The sequence below is a fragment of the Cotesia glomerata genome, linkage group LG3 (genome assembly GCF_020080835.1).
Source record: "Cotesia glomerata isolate CgM1 linkage group LG3, MPM_Cglom_v2.3, whole genome shotgun sequence".
NCBI lineage: Eukaryota > Metazoa > Arthropoda > Insecta > Hymenoptera > Braconidae > Cotesia > Cotesia glomerata.
Genome location: NC_058160.1, coordinates 8183051 through 8203086, shown reverse-complemented (window position 1 = coordinate 8203086; position 20036 = coordinate 8183051). Strand labels below are relative to the sequence as shown.

The window sequence follows — 20036 nt, the reverse complement described above, 5'->3', positions numbered from 1 at the left end:
AACAATTCTGGAAAATTGAATTATAAAAGAAAAAAAACTTGAAATATTAAAAAGAACATTAATTTATTATTATTAACAATTGATACCCTTATGATCTTAATAGCAAGAAAAATTTTTATATATATTTTTCGATGACATTTTTTTTATAACTATCGTATATATTATATTTTTAAAGTAGTAATGCAGTAAATTTGTATTATGATAATGATAAATTCTTTTGACACTCAAAAAATAAATGTTATAAAACTATTGAATATAAATTTAAAATAATTATAAAACTGTAAATGAAAGTTGAATTTGTTGAGCTGTACAATTACATTCGTATTTGGAATTTCCCAGCTTTAGTAATGTACTTAACACCTTTAAATGGTTTATATTTTTCGCCATACATGTCCAAGCCACTTACTTTCAAACCAGATACAGCTAATTGATTTATTGTAAAGTGTACCTAAAATCCAAATATTTTTTATTAATTTAAGATTTACATATAAAAAAATATAAAAGGCAGGAAATAAAATGTTTCTTTTTTTTTTTTAATGAATTAAACAGAACTAGAAACCAATTTTAGCTCAAAAATAGTATATTATGGGACAAATGTTAGAAAAAATTAATTCTAAACGAAATTATGCTTCAATATGGAGTCGTGTATCATAAATATCCCTGATATCCACCTAAACTCAAACTTTTATTCAATCTACTGCCGAAATTTGAAGCCAACTTGATGGAAAGAATTTGCAAATCAAACGGTTTTAGTTAAGTTTTCTATAAATTACTCTGCAATTTGACGTGAAGACTTGCAGTGCAAGTATTTTAGTCAAGTTGTAGTAAAGTTGAAAGGAAATTTAACCAAAAGTTTGGTGTTAACTTGCATTCAAATTGTGGACGTAGATTTTCGTCAATTTGCTTACAACTGTTGTACTGTAAAGAATTATCGCAAACTTGATGTTAACTGTAACTGCTGAAATCCAACTACTTTTAAAAAAAGCGTGGCTATCAGGGATAAATTTATATTCATCCTACTTAATAGCGGTTGATAGTTAATTTTCAAACATGTTTTGTTCATGTAAAAGATTTAATTTTGAAAAAAACGCTTCGCTCTTCGAAAGATAATTAATTATCTATCGAAGAGCGAAGCACTTTTGTAAAAATTTACATTTATTTATGTATAAAATGGTTTCTAAGTTTCCATTTGTTGTACAAGTTGCTTACAAGTATGACAGAAATACTTCCGTTTGACCAATAGAGAGTGCGAGATAAAGAAGAAGTGAAAACCCTCCATTAAATACTACATTTTTTGATTTCATCATAATAGAAAGACAATATAGACTTACATTAATAGCAGGATTTGATTCAGAAAATGTTGCTCCATTTTGTATGGTAATAGATCCTCGTAAGTTGGGTAACTTTGAAACATCTATTCTTCCAATATCCCAAAATAATACTTTACTAACAGGATCAAATGAATATTTTCCTTGGTTTGGTACCAAAGTACAATTTAGAACAATTTTCGGCATCGGTATTTCGAGTGTAACATTCTCAACCTTAATAAAAATAAAAAAAAAAAAGGTTAATCATATAAATTTGATATTACAATAAAAAATAAGAAAAAATATTTTTATTTAAGACTTACTGTTCGACCAACAGTTTGCTTAGGCCCAACTGTTATATCCAATCTGCCACCACCAGATTCTTTTAAATTAATATTGTGTCTTACGTAAATTGGAATTGCTACTATACTTTGTGACCCAATATGATATGACAACAATCGGAAATTACCATCAGGAGGAATGAACGAAAGAATTCGTTCTGACTAGAAATTTTTGATACATTAAATATTGGTTAATTAGAAAAGTTATTAGTATAACTAAATTATGTACCTCCCATCGCTTGAATCTAACACAAGGATGAAAACTGACATCATCAAATAATCGTGGATTCATAAACGACAATGTAAGGTCAGGCATTCCACTCAATTTAATGCAGCAATCAACCTAAAATGAATTAGGATTTAATTAAATAATTCATTAAAATATTATCGTGCTTCATACAACATACATATCCTTGAATTTCGGCAAAAACAGTAGCGCCTGTTCGATCAATTATTGCATCAACTTCTTCAACTACATCAAAGTAAGCTTCATTATTTGTATACTTTACTCCTGTTCTCCTCCATGGAATATTGGATAACTGGCCGCTAGGTAAAGTTGCGCTCACACTAAGTAGAAGAAATAATACATTAATGTAAAGTGAATGATTTAAATTGATAATCAAACTACTTACTTGGATTTCCCCGTTACTGTATTAGCGATTGTTCTTAAAATATTAGGTGGTTTTATAAGTTCTTTCAATATATTAGATTCAGTCGCCAAAGGAAAACCATTATCCAACATTTCATCTAATAATTCGTAGACAACAACATAATTTTCTTTAATAATAGTTTCAGTACATTCATTGAAATAATCTTCAAATGTATCAACAACTCTATGTAAAAATTCGATAACAAATAGTGGTGGAACTGTAATAATTTAATTAAATATTTTGTTTAGTAATATTAGCTTATAAAAATAAAATGGTGACAACAATAATAGTAAAAAAAATTTTTTTGTTATAATTTTTTCAATAAAAAAATTTTTTAAATGTCGGCTTACTTAATTTTTATATAAATTTACCTTCGGTCGTACAGACAGCAACAAAAAACATGTGACATCGATAAATACTAATTAAATAATGATGCGGTGTAGCAATAACTGGTGGAGTATCTTCAGGGGACAAAACTCTCCTTTGCTGATCAAAAAAATAATCACACAATGATCGTGCAACTGCACTTTTCCAATGTTTCTCCATGAATACATCTCTGCAAATATTTATTTTTTTTATTTTTATAAGACAGATATGTTTATACTGAGATGACTTTTGAGCCAAAAGTTTTGACTAGTCAATCGATTTTCCAAATTATATTTTAAATAATAAAAAATTATTATTAACTAGTGAAATAAATTTTATAATAATTTATTTCAAATACTCTTATGTCAAAACTATGATAATATTCACAATTTTATCTGACATTTCATATTTAACATAGATTCTAGTTGCCCTTACACATCTGTCAAACGACATAACAATAAATATCACTTACCCGGATGAATTGATAATAAAAAGACTATTGATCATTTTTAAATGTGTAGATAATTTATAATTCTCTCTTTTGTATTTCAATTAATTTTACTAAACAATAAAATTTTATAATTTCAAGTTGACATAATAATAAGAAATAAAAAACTAAATATAATGTGAGTGTTTCTATATTATTATTATTATGATTGTTGTTGATGTTAGAAAAGGGACTTGTCAAGAGTGGCGGCCTCTGGTAAAAAAATATTAAGTTGTAAATGCAAACCTAAAAAAAAATTTGTTTTGCGTATCGATAAGAACGATTGAACTGAAGCATTAAACTCGACTTCTGAACCGCGAAAAATTTGAATTGATGCTTTGTCACAAACTTGATGTTTTTTTTAAACGCAAACTTGAAATTGATTGTCAAGAAATTTACAAAATAAAAAATCATGAAATTCGTATAGTAATCAAATTTTTTTTTACAAATTAATATTTGTAAATTCACAAAATTTTCAGTAAGTATTTATTAAAAATATAAAAACCATAACGTCAATAAAAATAAAATGTAGACGTGTACATATAAGCGTTGAAAATTTCTTAAATTTGTCGGCAGGTAGCACTGCAATCAGAATTTACGCCATATTTCTCTTGGATTTGGGCTGGTCATCACTCAAGTAGGCACGGCTGGGTCTGGGAATCTGGCCGAGGCCGGGGTTGTCGGGTTTTTCGGTTGCTAGTCGCAGAGTTTGAGTGGTCAAGGGTAGGTGGTTCTTCAGTGAGATCACCATACGCGTGACAGTGAATAATCAAGCAAACACCAGTGGAAGGGTAAACACAAAAAAAAAATTAGAAATAGACTTTATGCTAAGTAGAGACAAATGTTTTATATTTAATCCGAGTGACTCGTGTCACAGTGGCAACAAAATATCAATTTAATCGCTTTAATTTCATATAACCTTATATCCCAACAAAGCTTGATTGTAGCTCATAGGTGGAACCGTAGTTTGTGCTTGCTGAAACCCACTTGAAAGTAAGGACTCTGGACGGATCGCCTAGCCAAATACAAACATAATTTCCATTTGACAAAATAAATAAAAAAAAAAAAACGGTTTGCTGATTGCTGATCTCCATATATTTGTCATCACGGCCCGACACGGGTTTTGTTGCTCGCGTCGGGTCCAAGGTACAGGTGCAAGTGCGTGCAAGGTGAAAAGTGAGGACTCGTGATCGCTAGCTGAGTGTAACACAATGGACGGCAGCTCAAAGCAGCCGTCATCAGACGTTACGGCGATGGATGGAAGTGGCAGTAACAAAAGCAGCAATAGCCACAGAACAAATACTAATACTGGTGATACTGATTCATCGGGTTCGTCGCCTACACCATTAACAGCAACAGCAGGAGCCGACCCAGAATATTGTTCGTCTAGTTCAAGTACTGCCGTGGCAATGATGACCACAAGTGGTGATATCAGAAGCAATAGTTTTGCTTTGCCAACCCCAATACCACCATTGTCGCCAGGGTGTGGCTGTATGGTCGTGGACCCACCGACAACCGACCTCGATGAGATTACGATCAGCATTACACCCACAACTGGCGGACAATTTGAGCTGGTCGTTGAGCGCAATGAAACCATCGAAAACCTCAAAAAAATTATTTCTAAGCGACTAAAAGTTGCCAAGGAACGCATTTGTTTACTGCATCGAGAAAGGTGAGTGTAAAAATAAAAAAATTATTATACTATATATACATATCCAGCCTAAACACACAGACAAAGACAGTCGAAACTTTTTTTCTTTACACATATACATTCTTAAGCGTTAGACCTCTCTAGATTGTGTATCTGTCGAACAGTACAATAAATCTTTGGTCCCTTCAGTTCCTAACGTTTTACGTATCCTCATCCTCCCATCTAGATCTTGATATTCATGAAAAAAAAGGAGAGTGAAAATATACTCATGCTGTATACTTATACACATTTAAAGAAGGGGAATGATAGAAAAAGAACACTACTGGGGAATCAGCGCATCGTATCGGAGCTGCTGCACTTTTGGTCGTCGAATTGGTTGAGTGGGAGCTGTGGGCGTCGTGGGGGCTGCGGATCCTTCTCCGCCAGTCACGCGAGAATTGAGATACATGCTGGTAGTGTATATACATCGAACACTGAATTCACTGAAGGCAATAGAGTATGGTAAGCAGAGGTGATATGAGACTAGCGCAGGGACAAGAGGTCGATTTTAGTAATATATATATATATATATATATATATATATATATATATATATATATATATATATATATATATATATATATATATATATATATGTCAGCGTGCTTGTATGCGTGTATAGTAGTATATATATGTATATACATGCTACCTTTATTACTGGATTCAACACAATCTTTACATGTATGGCAAATAAAACGATGACAACCAAGTCACATGATACTGTAGCAGTGAAGAGTTGAAAATTCTATTCCCGGATTTAACCACAGTATTCTTTCTCTTTCCACTTTTATTCATGGCTCCAAGGCTTATTCACTTACTAAAATTCTCAAGAAGGCCTTCACTCCACTCTACTCAACTCAGAACTCACTGCTGTGTGGTGTGTCTCTTTGTGTCAGCTAGGAGCCATTTTCAAACTCAGGTATACACGCTTCGGTCACCCTATGACGACATTCACGCGTGTAAGCTCTATTTTATCTTGCTTCATCTTATTTTCTATCGTGTAGAGATATCTTGCAACTAGTTTGTATTTGAGACCGCTTCGTTTCCCAACTCCGTTGAGCAGAAGAACAAGTGTCATTTGAGCGTGCACGAATATCTCATCATCTACGTCTCTTTCCATCACTACTTTTTTCTTTTTCTCTTTCTCTTTTTTTCAATATCACAACCTGATCCTCTTGTTCTCTTCAAGATACAGGTCACCATTTACCCCTTTTTCTTTCTTACTCTCATACACGTTTTATGTTTGAAGATACCGGTCAGTGCATTTTTTTTACACAAGTGCACTAGCGCATGCGTAATCTAACAATGCATTGTAAGTAAACTTATCGTCTTACCGCTATGTTGTACACAATGAAAAGTTTTGATGATATATGTGGGCATGTCTGCATCAAAATCAAAAATGACAAGAATATAAACAAATGATCCTTTTAGGTAGAATATAAAGTTTCATTAAATTTTTTACCAATCCACTACATAATTAATACAATCATTTTTTTAAAGATTCTTGCTGTGGTGTTGAAAATTTCTATTGATGATAATTCATTATAATCTTTTTTTTTTAACCATATATTTACCAAAATTTTACAGTTTGTATTCTGTTTGATGAAACTAACGTCATACGTTTCGGTTATAAATCCATCAATAAAGTATATTTGATAAATTTACATTTGTTTGTAAAAATGTAAAAAAATAAGTAGGGTAGAAGTACCGTTTGTGGCTAGTGTACCTTTTTTGGCCACTTTATTTTTAAATTATTGAATAAATATTTTTATAAGCGCAAGACTTTATGAATTCAATTCGTATAAATGTACTAATTCATAAATTCTATAAAAATTCTTCTTAAATAGTTTAATTTCTTAAAAATTAACTAAAATATCAAATGACCAAAAATGGTCCTAATGGTCCTATACTTTGATCCTCATGGTTGTTACTGAAAAAAATCAATTCGATATATAATGCGAATAAGTAAACGAAACCAAATCATTTTCTTTTCCTGAGAAAATGCTGTCGTGTTTTTACCACACGGAAAAAAGTAAACTGTAATAAATAACAGTCGATTTATAATAAGTAATGATCAACTGCTAAAAATTACCATTTCAATCAGTAAAATCGTAATTTTATTATTCACTTTATAATATTTACCATTTAAACGTCACAATTTACTCTTTACATGGAAGAAAATACTATTTCAAACAGTAATATTTGCTATGTAAATGTCTAAAATGTTAGAGTAAAATAATTAAGATTTAAGACTTTGATATTTATCATTTCGCACCTAAAAAATGATCTTATGATGTGTAAAAAGTATAAAATAAAGTTAGTAAATTTCTAATACAAGCAACGTCAATATTTACAAAGTAAAATGGTAAATTTTAAACGCAACGCTAAATATCAAACTGTAATTATTGACTTGCTTAGACTGGTAAAATGTATATTTTAAAAGTATAATTTTTACTGTTTCAAATGTTAAATTCTCCCAGAGTGAGATTTCTCTTTCATCTAAGTTCCTCTTCTCCTCATAATATGGACTATATATTGAAATGGCAATTTTTACTGTGTAAAACTATAATTTTTTAAGATGATAGAGTCGTTATTTACTATAGTGACAGCTACTAATCACTTATTTTGGATATTAAATTATAAATTATGGCTTTTATACTTTCTACATTAAGTTTTGTAATATTTATATTTTCGCCATCCCGATGTCCGCTTTACTGTTTGAAACTATAAAAATTAACCGGAATCCGAGTGAATATTACAGTTTATTTTTTTCCGTGCAGCAATGTTATTTTTATCAATATTTCAATTCTATTAAAATCATAGTTGTTAATTGTCCTTTCAAAAGAACCAAGTTAACACTCAATTTATAGAAGTAGCTATTCATACGTAAAAAAAAACTCCTGATAAATCCACGCAGCGTGAATATAAAGTCCTTTCACCTTAATTTATCAGGACTTTTTTGCGTATGAAAAGAAATGTCCTTAATTTACTAGACACGTGTAAAACCAAATCTAATTTATGCTCAAATAGACATCTTCACTTTTGTTTGAAATCGTTTTATTTTGCTTATTGCTAACACAAATCGATGTTCTAATTAGCAAATTGTCTAACTCCATTTTAGAGAATCTTCCATTTGTACGAAAAAACAATTAATTCAAAATTTATTATCACGTTATAAAACCATCTAATATCTAATAGACGTATAATCTTTTAGTTTAGATCATTCAAATAATTTATAATTGGACTATTACTATATCAAAATGTTAAAAAATCACCCTTTAAAAAATAAGGAGTTAGATCAATTGCTAATTAGACCGTCGAAATACACTATTACATTGTATCATTGAAGATTTCCGAGTTATACTTCGCAATTCCAGGGTGCTTGTGGTAAGATTACAATCATTGATCGATGTAGTACTTATGGTTATTACCGGTATATCAGTAGAGTAGTACTACAATATATGCGTTCAATAATTGCGAACGATAAATTTTACTACTAACATAGTATTTATTTTAATTTTAGACTATCATTTTATCAATTCCAACACAGAAAATAAATTGTAGTGAGGACAACAACAATTGTAGTACCACTTACTTTAACATGAAATGGAGTCTTCAACGGAGATTTCCAACGTGTAGTAAATTGAACTAAAATTGTTGTTCCTACTACAGTTTATTTTTTGTAAATGAAAGTTGTATTTGTTGATAAAAATTTGATTCCAATTGGTTAATGCAATAGTAAAGAAATTTTTTACTCAAACATGCATTGTAATTACATTCTCAAATGCGTTCAGAAGATATTCTCAAGGTCGTTTATGGCCCTCATTGCTTGTATAAAATCCTTGAACTCTAAATGATTTTACTTTTTGCCGATTTTAAAACATATTATTTTATATCCTAACCGCTCATTTTCCAAACCAAAAATATATTTTTACATTATAGTAAATCTTTAACTACATTTACTGAATCAAGAAGTAGATTTAGTTGAATTGGCTAAAAGAGAGCATCAAAAACGAAACAAAATTTTCTAGTATGTATTGGTATTTTCTAAAAAATTAACATTGTTTAAACTCAAAAAAATTTTCATAATTTATACTCTTTTAAGTCTAACGATTGCACTCATTACGTGTCTTAAAGTCTTTGTAACTAAATACATATGGATAAATATACGCGTAATTTATATGGATATAAATAATCTGACAAACCAACAGAAATAAAAAATAAAATTCAATAGTTTCTTAGTGACGCTGAGAATTTATCTTGACTTGCATCGAACTAGTCAATAAAAATCTCTATTTTATGACTACTTATATCCCTATAATTCGTTTTAAAAAATTTTTTACTTGTTTGCTAAATTATAAATGTTCATTGAATTTTTCGAAATTTGAATTTTATATAATAAAACTAAGTGTAAACTTTGTACATATGAAATCAGAGCATTAAAATTAGAAAATTTCTAGTTATTGATTGATTACTTTTGTACAAAAATGTGAATATGATGAATTATTACAATATCCTGTTTGTCGTATTTTCTTCTAAAATATTTTTATTGTTTGAATGAGATAAGTGGAATTAATAAAGACGTACATAAGAGAGGGAAAAATCGATAGATTGATCAATTAGTTTATTATTGTTTATGAAACAAGCTGAATGGCAATATTTATTTACAATAAATAAACAATAACACAGAGAAGAATTTTATCAGAATGATTATACGCATCGTTATGATAGCTACGCCTATCACAAATGTCTTTCCTGGTAATAGACTATATACATATTTAATTTAGCTATACAAAGTTCCTTCACCACAGATCTGTGAGATGGCAATGATATCATTGATTTAGGTTATAAAAAGATTTAAAAAATATCTTCTTAATGAAAAATAGCTATGAATATATAAAAAAGCGCTCATATTAATTTTTTACTGAGCTGATAGGTATTTAAAATGATGGGATTTACTTTACTCCAGAGTATTATCTTACATACACATAAGTATTATAATGAAAAAAAAATTTCAACTATCTACAGGTTATTTATATTCAATGATGCCTATCTCTTTTTGTGTGAACAAAGTTTACATTTAATGGATATTTTTTTAAAATAACTTTTAGGCCATAATTTAATGATTTTAAATACTAAAAAGTTGAAAAAAAATCAAATAAATAACTTTTTATTTTTTTGTTTTAGGCAATTGCGTGAAGGCACACTAAAAGAAAACTGTCTTCAAGATGGAAGTCGCCTCACTCTACTTCCCAGTGTGGAAACTGGTCTAATGGTTAGTACTTGAAATATTTAATATAATAAATATAAATTAAATCCATCCATAATTAGTTTCGATTAGATAATAATTTTTTATTATGACATCGAAATAAGTAGACAATTGACAATTTTTTTATTTTTTAGAAACAAAAATTAGAATGTAAAATAATTTTTTAAAACTTTCACATGCGGATATTTTGTAGAATTTTCCTTGTAATAATTTATTCATAAAAAAAATCTTAAAAAATGATCAGATCTCTGTTAGTCTTAGTCAGTTATTAAATTATCAAATAAAATGAAAATGAGCATTGGGAAGTATTCATATTTATGCTTGTGTATTATTGAACACGTATTGTTGCATTCTGTAAACATTATATTGCGGTCGGTGAGGGCAGTAAACATATGTACAAGGATATTGTTTCTTCTTATCGTCTATATTATTTTTCACTGTATCTGCGTCGAAATTTTTAATTTCTCTTTAAAATATGGAAAAACTTCATTACAATTCGATGGATTTAAAACAAAATCATATATTCATTCAATACGATTCTGTATATTTTATTCTCATTATATACTATATGTAAAACAGTAATAAAAAAATCTCATGAATATGCTGAGAGAAAAACTCAACGTTATAGAGAAATTGAGAGTAACCTAAAAGAGGGTGAGTTGTAAAAAAAAGAGATAGAATGTAAAAAGATAGGTGGATTGAAAGCTGTGGCAACGTTGCGAGGTCTTTATCGTCATCGTAGCCTCCCTAGTGACTTGCGTTCTTTTGGCTTATTGGTTGTCAATGAAGTAAAGGGAACGCTAGCTTAATCTCAACTCTTTTATATATTTTTATTCCTACTCGCAGTCAATGTCAAGAAGACAGATCAAAGATAGTTTGAAAAGTTGTTAATTAGAGGATTTTTTTATCTTTAACAATTAGAAAAAGCCATCAACACGAGTAACTTGATTTAGGTTACCTGAAATTCAAAAACAGAAAATAAACGCTCGCTTTTATTACAATTTTTTATAAAAAATTCATGTCTACACTATTCTCTACAGATATTTTTTGAATAAAATACTCGTGTAAAAAAATTTTTATCTATATTTTATTAGTTTAGTAATCGATAAATTTTTACTATAAATTCTTTATTTTGTAATTTCACTTAAGTAAGTAAAACATTATCATTTTATCGTTGACTGACTAATTTGACATTTAATTAATTTAATAGAATTTTGATTTCAATTATTAGAAATTTCAATGTACAAATCTAAAAACCACTTTAATTTTTTGAGATCAACTGCAAGCATTTCGATAATATTGATATCTTTTAGCCTTTAGAGTCAAAAACTATAAAAGTTTAGAAAATTATGATATATAATTAGCAAAATTGTTTTATTTAGAAACAAACAAATTTTAGCGTAAGCCCAGCGAAGCAGGCAATCAACAACTAGTAAACTTAGAAAAATTCTATAGAAACTTATACGTTCGATGTTGCGCTATTAAAAATCCTAATACACGTGAATTCATCGTTTTACTTTCTAAACTTTTCATTTTATTCGTTGTATTGCGAGCTTCTGTTAATTTTTTAATTAATTAAAATGTTTAAATTCTTATAGAAAATTATTACAAAATTACTAATCATTACAATCCGCCCTGCCAGGATATGCAGTAGTATTACCATTATTTATCTCAAGGTTCTGTACCTCCTTAAAACTCGATGCCAGCACCTGGCTCTCTTGCATCGTTCCACTTTTATCCTCTATTATGCTGCTCGAAAATACTTGTAGGTGATATTTTCAAAGATCACGACAAAGGAGGCATAATTTAAAAAAAAAACCTCTTGCAAAAGAATCAATTTACAGATCGACTCATAGATCGTGAGAAAAATTTACTGAATGCATTACAGTTTAAAGAATTAATTTAAATCATTTCCAAAACCTTAAAAATTTTAACATCTGTTCGAAACTCAGAGTTATATTAATAAGTCGAGTGTCTAAAAATTATATATGTATATATGAAGTTCATATACTTGAAACATACTTTTGTGTTATTTGAACGGGTGTCATTGATTTCAGTGGTGCTTGCTGGGAGTTAAAACACAAAACAATTATAGATTAATAATTGAGATTAGTTTATCAACTTATAATCTGATATTGCTGTGCAGATGACTTTTGCAATAATTAGATTATTAAATATCGGTAATTATACATCGTTTTCTGACTTTTTCAGTGGTATGGAAGAACTTTTCTCATTTAAAAAATGAAAAGATTGCTAGAGCTGATAAAAGTAACTTCAATTGTAAATATGATAAAAATCTCAACATTTAAATTTCAAATTTATTTTTTGATTTTTAATTTTAGTATTAAAACAAAAAACGAATTTTTTAGTTTTTAATTCAAAAATTTTTAGTTAATAAATTTGCAATCATAATTTTAATCATTTAATAAAAATTCTTATAAACCACAAAAAAATTAAAGTTTTTCTAACTTAAGTAAACCAGCGTTTAAAATGACTTGAAAAAAATTATTTTGGACAATTTCTTTATCTTAAACCAGTAGAAAAGTTCATGACTCGAAACATTTTTTCAGCTTACATAAACTTTATTTGATTTAAAATTTTTTTTCTATTTTATTTAAGACAAAAGAAATATTAAAAATGATTGTCTTCGTTCAAGATTTTTCTTTTTGAATTAAATCAATTTTTTTTTTGACAATATATGTGCTTATTTTCGATTTAAAAAATAATAGTTGAAATCCATAAATTATTTTCTTGAAATATTAATGAATGTATGACGCATTTGAGTTTTCACTAGATTAAATGCTGGACGTTTTGATAACAGTTGTCGAAAAGGATAGAAAGTCGGTGCTCTCAGAAATACACATTATATTAGCTTACACAGAATCACTCAACACTAAACAACTTATTTTTGTCTAAAATGTTATTTTAATAAATAGTAAATTTTTCATATAATTTTTTTATATTTATCCTCAATAATAAGAGTAAGAAGTTTGTTATTAAATAATTAATTAAATATTTTTAAAATGCACTCAGTAACTTAAATTAAAATAAAAAGTAATTATCAGTGAATGAAGATTAAAGATAAAAAGTTTTTCAATTAATAATTAATTAATAAGTAGATCAAGTTACCTTAATCTAAATCAAACCATTTAATTATTTGTAATTTGAATGATCGTGTGTAATTTTATAATTTTTTTATCAATATTTTAATTATTTATCAGCAAACCCGTAAATTTTATTATTTGTAAAGAATATCAAAAACTTATGAAAATCCTTTTTTTCATGTAAGATTATTTTAGGAAGAAATTAATTTTTTAGTTAGGTAAGACGTACGAAGAGTAAAGCCAGTCAACAATGTGAACAATATTAAAAATTCTTCAATTAGACAGAACTTTTAATTATAATTTTTTTTTAAATATTAATAAAGACAATGCGGTAAATACTGTAAATTTTCATAATTCACTGATAATAAAATTACTTTGACAAAAAAAAAACTCTTGAACCCAAAAAATGATCTTGAAAAAATTCATCATCTTGAATCAAGCAGAAAATTTATTGAAATTAGAAATTGCTCTTGGTTTACGTAAACTTTACTTTACTCAAGAATTTTTAATATTCAATCAAGACGATAAAAATTTTTAAGATAATTTTCTTATTTTAAAAATTTTTTTTTTTTTCAATTAATTTAATTTTTTCATCAGTATAGTTAATGGAACAAGGATGAAAAGTTGATGCTTTTGGAAAGATAAATTACATTTGCTCACACAGGGTCACATTAAACAGTACCATATAATAAGTTCAAGACACTCATTTTAAAAGCACACATATAGAATTAAATGTGAATTCAGTCGCGAGATGAATATAAAGGACAATATACAAGAGAATCAGCTCTGTCTTTTATGTGTGAATTAAAATAACGTGAGTGGGAGAAAACACGTAGGTCGGGAGTCGGGGCTCTTGTAGTTTCATTTTCTACGTGTATATATTATATGTTTTGTCACACTTTTGCGTACTTGAATGTATACTTGTACATTATTACGTTAGTTTGGATGTATATGTGTGATATTTTTGCTGAACGTGGGATAGCAGGTTAAATTTAAAGTTTTGGTCAACATTGACGACACTCCAGTATGAATTTTCTTCCGTTTTAATTTTAATTTATTCTAAGCTGATGTATGGATAATATGAAGCTTATTTTTAACTACCACGTATGATTGATCAAGAGTTGAACAAAGGTAGATGGAAATCGAATGATTTAACCATTGCTTCAATAATTGTTCAGAGGCTTCTTAGTCAAATTGTTTGTTGGGTGATTTACCAGGAGAATATTAAAGTTGTTACAAATTAAATTACAGTACACTTTGCAGACTTTGTGCAAAAAGAAGTCTGTTATGTGTTTCAAAGCAAGCAGGGAAGTACGATGATGCCTCGGGGAGCTTCAATGCCCGCGAGGTTTCCTCTCTTTACGCAGGGTCTTCTTGGGATTCGATCTCATATATTAGTATGGCCGCATCGATTGGTGCCATCCTCGCTGTGGCTGCAATGCTAAGGGCATTGTATTTCAAATGTGCCGTTGATACGGAATCTTTCATTTTATAGCATTTATTTATTTGTTGGATTGTACTTAATCTCGTAATTATAAAATAATACTCCAGTTCAAAAAATCAACCAGTTTTATTTGAAAGTTGAACATTTTTTTTTAAACTAGGTAGAATTACTAAAAACTATTTAAAATATTTAAATTATTAGAAAATTATGTTTTTGATAAATATTTTGTCCTTTTTCATTTTGTTTTATTGAACGCTCTTGGCATCACATCAAAATCATTTATGTAATTTTATACCTTTTGAACTAAGAAATCTCTTACTTTTAAATTACTCATTTTTTTTATTATAATTCACACTATAACATAAACATTTAATTGAATATTTCTGATGATGATAATTTTTTGAATAAAAAAACTCTCTTTTCATTAAAGAAAAAACGAATGAATATAGAGATACTCTTGATCCAAGTTAACCTTTCGTTCAGTACACAATCACAGATTTGATTACTACAATAGCTAAATGATAGCAGTACAATGCAAATGTTATAGTTATACACAAGCGTTAAAATTAGTGATTAAAATACTTGACCTTCTATGCTTATCACTTATTCGTAAATAATTTTTCAGGGACAACGCCCAGAACAAAGTGTAATGCAAGCGCTCGAGAATTTAAATGACTCACAGGTGAATGACTTTCTATCTGGCAAAGCACCTCTTAATCTGACAATGCGCCTGGGTGATCAGATGATGTTGATCCAGCTCCAATTGTCAACAGTAACTCCGTCATCGCCGCATACTAGCTCAGTGGGGCCCTCTGCTGGCGTTGCCATGTCAAGTAACATTGCATCACCATCATCAACATCATCATCTCCAGCATCGCCTACACCGTCGACTCCATCATCACCATCGTCATCTCCGTTATCACCTAATGAAAACATTGGATTAAATAACATTGGCAATACATCACTATCAGCAGCATCAGGAACATCAGGAACATCAACGTCGATGACCTCTAGCGTAGATTCACTATCAACATCCGTGCACAGAAGGTTGAGCGACCACCTTGGCCGATCAATGCGCAACGCTAAGCAAAATGGGCACACACCCGCCGGAATTCCGTCATTTATAAGTAGCCTCGCCTCAGCGCTTCACGCCGCCAGCTGCAGCACCAGCCTCTCTACTGCCACCACTACAACTAATCCATGTGGTAGTGAACGTACTGTATCCCCACCGACCTCCACTTCCTCATCATCATCTTCATCGGCCTCTCCATCATCATCCTCATCCTCACCTTCATCTTCGTCTTCATATTCACCACCACTCTCGCCGTCTTCTTCAAGAGTAGTCTGGCATCGCAAACAACTTTTGCACTATCGTCACCCAAATTATCATCATCATCACCCTCACCATCATCACCACTCAAGAAAAGAACAAACGTCTTGTGAATCCGTACAAACTTCTACCTCTTCACTTACTAGCCTTACAGAATCCGCGAATCCTACTACCACGAGTCAAGATTCGTTATCTACCACACACTGTACCCCGCCAAAGAAAAAATTATGTACCATGGGTCATCAATCCCCTATAGACGTGCCGAGAATTCCTGATTCTGAGTCAGGTCTACAAAGTCAAAATAATTCCATTATGAGCCTTTCTACCAGCAGTAAAATTACTGCTGCCACGCTCGATACTCGAGCATTAGCTGAAGCGTCACGTAACCTTACACAAAAACTCAAGCAGCTTTCTTCTGAGGTTAGTTTTATTTATTTTTATCTTATTTTGTTTTATTAATATATATGGGTGATTCTCTGTAAGGACGTCTTAAATCTGTACAAAATTGTCCGACCAAATTATTTTTGATTTTATTAGAAAAAAAAATTAACAAGGGCTACAAAACCATCAGCTTAATGATAATAAATAAACAGCCAAATTAATTTTTGTTTTTTCGATATTTGTGTGTCTTTTGCCATATAACAGGGGACTGTTTTTTTTTTTTTTTTTTTTTTTTTTTTATCAAATTGAGAAGAAAAATTAAGCAAACTATTTCAATGCATTCAACTTTTCAAGTTCTAAATGAATGTTTACATTAAGAAGGGTTTACATTTTTCCTCTCTCTCGCCCTCTATTGGACAAACGAAAGTATCTCTGTCATACTTGTACAACAAATGGAATCTTAAAACGCATTTTATGCATAAATAAATGAAAATTTTCCAAAAAAGCGCTTCGCTCTTCGATAGATAATTTAATTATCTATCGAAGAACGAAGCGTTTTTTTTCGAAATTTTATCACATACATGAGAAAAACACGTTTGAAAATCAACTATAAACCGCTCTTAATTAGAATAATATTAAGACTTATGGATCCAATTTTATAAATAAATTATAAAAAAAAATAGTTGCCAGGGGACTGAGTTTTGTGGCCCAGACACATATTTCCAGCACAAACGGTGCTTTGATACTAAATAAAATGGCGATAAAGCGTTAACAGCCCTATGGTTATTAATTTAAGGCTCGTTAAATCCTTATAAACCTTACAAAAGGTAAAATAACACGCTGGATTTTTTTTTTTTTGGCTTTGAACTTCTGGCAGGGAACTGTTCTTAAAATGCCTGGGACAAACTTTGGTTTAATGAATTTAATGAAAAAAATTAATTTTCGGTACTTTTTATTGAAGAAGATTGTTAGTTAACTAATTAAGTTTATAAACATTATGGACCAAATTATATATTATGGACGAATAACTTAAAATTTAATCTTAAAGTTTTAATTTTGGGAATGATACATCCCAGGGGACTGTTATTTCGGTGGTTTACGAATTTATAGCAAAAAAATCAAAATTTATTTCATTTTAGTTTTCAATGCTCCAAATAGAAATGTTTTTTTACTTTCGTAACAATTTTGTTTTTAGTAACAAAATAACAATTTTTCCAATAAAAAAATGCCTGGGACAGCGAAAAACATCCTTACAGAGAATCACTCATATATTATTATTATTATTATTATTATTATTATTATTATTATTATATTTTATATTTTATATTTTATATTTTATTTTAAATATAGGAGCACGCCCGTCGTAGACAAGGTGCGATAATTGAGAGTATGCATCATCACGGAAAAGGCGTGTATTCTGGTACCTTTAGCGGTACACTAAATCCTGCACTTCAGGATCGTCACGGCCGCCCAAAGCGTGACATTAGTACTATTATTCATATTCTAAATGATTTACTATGTGCAACTCCACTTCAAAATAATGGTGCAAGTACTAGTCACTATAGACATCATCGACACTCTAGCAGCCGACAACCATCTTCCGGGACATCTTCGGCGGGATCTACCAACGCAATGTGTGGTGTAACATCACCTAATGGGAATCTTCAGGATGCATCTCCGACACCTGAGTATTCAATAGGTAAACTTGGAATTAAAATTTCTTTTTTTCTATTTAAAATTAAATTACAAATAATGACTTTTTTTTGTTTTGTTTTATAGAAGAACTGTCGAAAGAAAATGAAGCGACAAAAGGCAAAATGCGACGATTACGTTTAGTGATGGAACAGCGACGAGCTAAACGAAAAGCAAGACGACAAGCCCGTGCCGCGCCTTACACAACTCAATGGGCAGCTGTTACTCCAGAATCAAATGCTGATGATGAGCCAGCAGCATCAAGTAAAAATTCAACAGAACAGCAAAGCGAACCAGAGCTACAACCATGCAGCTCAGAGCCTGTGGTCGCTTGAAATCAGTGTGTAAACACACAACTATCTTTAAAACAGTAGTCCGATAAAATACTTAGCATCGTTCGTCAAAATCGCATCATCTGCCTAATATTGGCTCTTCTAACGTCTACTTAATTCTTGTTCAATTGACAGAAAATCAGTTAAAACTGCCAGTTATTATGGTCACATAGCTGGATTGATCTTTTAAAATTATTATAATTAAAGATCATAAATAGACAATAAAAATATGAGAGGGCTGTGGCAAATGAAGATAATAATTTACAAAAGTAAAAATGTGATATTCTACGGACGATGGATTTAATAAAATCGGTCACTGTTGTTAATTCAGTGCAATCATTTTTCTCATGTGGGTGCGAACATTTATGACCGACAACAATTTATAAAGATATAATAAGCCAGTCGTTCTAATGTACTGAACGAAGAGAAGATGCCGTCAAGTGATTAACATTCACGACATTTTGTAGAGTTAATATCCTGGTGAAAACAACTACTAGTGCTCGTTTTCTTAATGATATTCTACTATTGTCGTGGTCAATTGTTTGTAGTTTAATAAGTAGTACATTAAGTTATTGATTTATATTAATCACAAATTTATACTCAAGAGACATAATTTTGTGATAAATTTTAAATCGCGCAGCAATGGTGTTTACATCTTTAAAAAATAACCATTTAAAAAAAAAATTTAACTAATTTTCAATAATGAGTAAACTTTTCGTTAATTAATATGATATATATTTTTTGTTTTCGTATTCTTCTTAATACTGTGACATAAAAAATTTTTAAATGAATAAAATATAATTTTTAAGCCTTTAATTGGAAGAAAAAAAAATACTTGTAAGCTTTGGTTGCATATTGATTGTCATACAAACGATTTTGCAAAACAAATTTATAGTAGTGTTATAATGAGTAAATGGTGAAATAAAAAAAATAAAAAAATGTGAATATGAATCATTCTTTAAGTAGAGTTAAACGACCCTATTCCAGTATTTAGGCTATATAAAACAAGATCCGTTAAGGTTTATTTGTGTAAACATTGTATCAGTCTATAGTATAATGCCTTAGTTTTATATAGAAACGGAATTATTACTGTCATTATTATGAATTATTATTAGTTTTGCAAACTGGCTCAATATTGTATTATATACGAATACTGAAAGGAGTACCAAAATAAATAAGATTGCTTGCTACACAAAATTTTTTTATTTTTTTTTTTTTTGTACCTTAGACCTTTATTAAAATAAAAAAAAACTATTATATAAAATACAATTGGAAACTTCTTTTATTCCCATTAATTTACAATAATTTAAAATTGTGGCATTTATCAGAAGATGAAATATTATTAAAAATTAATAATAATTATACAGCTTATATTTCTAATCACACTTCAATGAGAAAATGACTTGAAGGAATAATATATACTACGCTAATTGGTTCTATAAAAAGAAAAAAAATTGTTCTCAGACCTAAAAATTTTCAAATCATTCGCTTTTATAAGATTATTTTTGTTAACACTAAAAAATAAGTTTAAAATTAAAATATCAATTATAAATTTAAATATTTTTTATATATAATTTATATATGTACGTATAAAATTTATCGTAAAAACATCTATTAAAATATAATGAATTAGTTTTATCAAA

The 20036-nt window shown here is 29.5% G+C and overlaps 2 protein-coding genes across 6 annotated transcripts; one reads left to right on the top strand and one right to left on the bottom strand.

Moving 5' to 3' along the window:
• Nucleotides 1–198: 198 nt before the first annotated feature.
• Nucleotides 199–8459, bottom strand: LOC123261691 (AP-3 complex subunit mu-1). 3 transcript variants are annotated; one of them, XM_044723442.1, is made up of 8 exons: nt 3137–3190; nt 2670–2854; nt 2281–2515; nt 2056–2215; nt 1878–1991; nt 1631–1810; nt 1332–1541; nt 199–448 (listed from the first exon to the last, which is right to left on the bottom strand). In XM_044723442.1, the coding sequence occupies exons 1-8, from the start codon at nt 3169–3171 to the stop codon at nt 314–316; spliced, it is 1254 nt and encodes a 417-aa protein (XP_044579377.1). In that variant the 5' UTR covers nt 3172–3190; the 3' UTR covers nt 199–313. The 3 variants fall into 3 exon arrangements, with proteins under 3 accessions (XP_044579377.1, XP_044579378.1, XP_044579379.1); XM_044723443.1 differs by lacking the exon at nt 3137–3190 and adding an exon at nt 8437–8459 and having other exon boundaries at nt 314–448; XM_044723444.1 differs by lacking the exon at nt 3137–3190 and adding an exon at nt 5491–5730 and having other exon boundaries at nt 314–448.
• LOC123261687 (midnolin-A-like) lies at nt 3768–19587 on the top strand. Of its 3 annotated transcripts, XM_044723436.1 has the most exons (6): nt 3768–4823; nt 10029–10116; nt 15284–15523; nt 15902–16408; nt 17720–18068; nt 18149–19587. In XM_044723436.1, exons 1-6 carry the CDS (start codon nt 4363–4365, stop codon nt 18394–18396), a joined length of 1893 nt encoding a protein of 630 aa, XP_044579371.1. In that variant the 5' UTR covers nt 3768–4362; the 3' UTR covers nt 18397–19587. The 3 variants fall into 3 exon arrangements, with proteins under 3 accessions (XP_044579371.1, XP_044579369.1, XP_044579370.1); XM_044723434.1 differs by having other exon boundaries at nt 15284–16408; XM_044723435.1 differs by lacking the exon at nt 3768–4823 and adding an exon at nt 5056–5303 and having other exon boundaries at nt 15284–16408.
• The last annotated feature ends 449 nt before the right edge of the window (nt 19588–20036 follow it).

Coding starts and splice junctions, on each gene's coding strand:
- LOC123261691 (XM_044723442.1), bottom strand. CDS start 3,171: ATGATCAATAGTCTTTTTATTATCAATTCATCCGG. Junction 2,855..3,136: donor TTTATTATCAATTCATCCGG/GTAAGTGATATT, acceptor AAATATTTGCAG/AGATGTATTCATGGAGAAAC. Junction 1,542..1,630: donor AGCAAACTGTTGGTCGAACA/GTAAGTCTTAAA, acceptor ATTTTTATTAAG/GTTGAGAATGTTACACTCGA.
- LOC123261687 (XM_044723434.1), top strand. CDS start 4,363: ATGGACGGCAGCTCAAAGCAGCCGTCATCAGACGTTACGGCGATGGAT. Junction 16,409..17,719: donor TCAAGCAGCTTTCTTCTGAG/GTTAGTTTTATT, acceptor TTTTAAATATAG/GAGCACGCCCGTCGTAGACA. Junction 18,069..18,148: donor GACACCTGAGTATTCAATAG/GTAAACTTGGAA, acceptor TTTGTTTTATAG/AAGAACTGTCGAAAGAAAAT.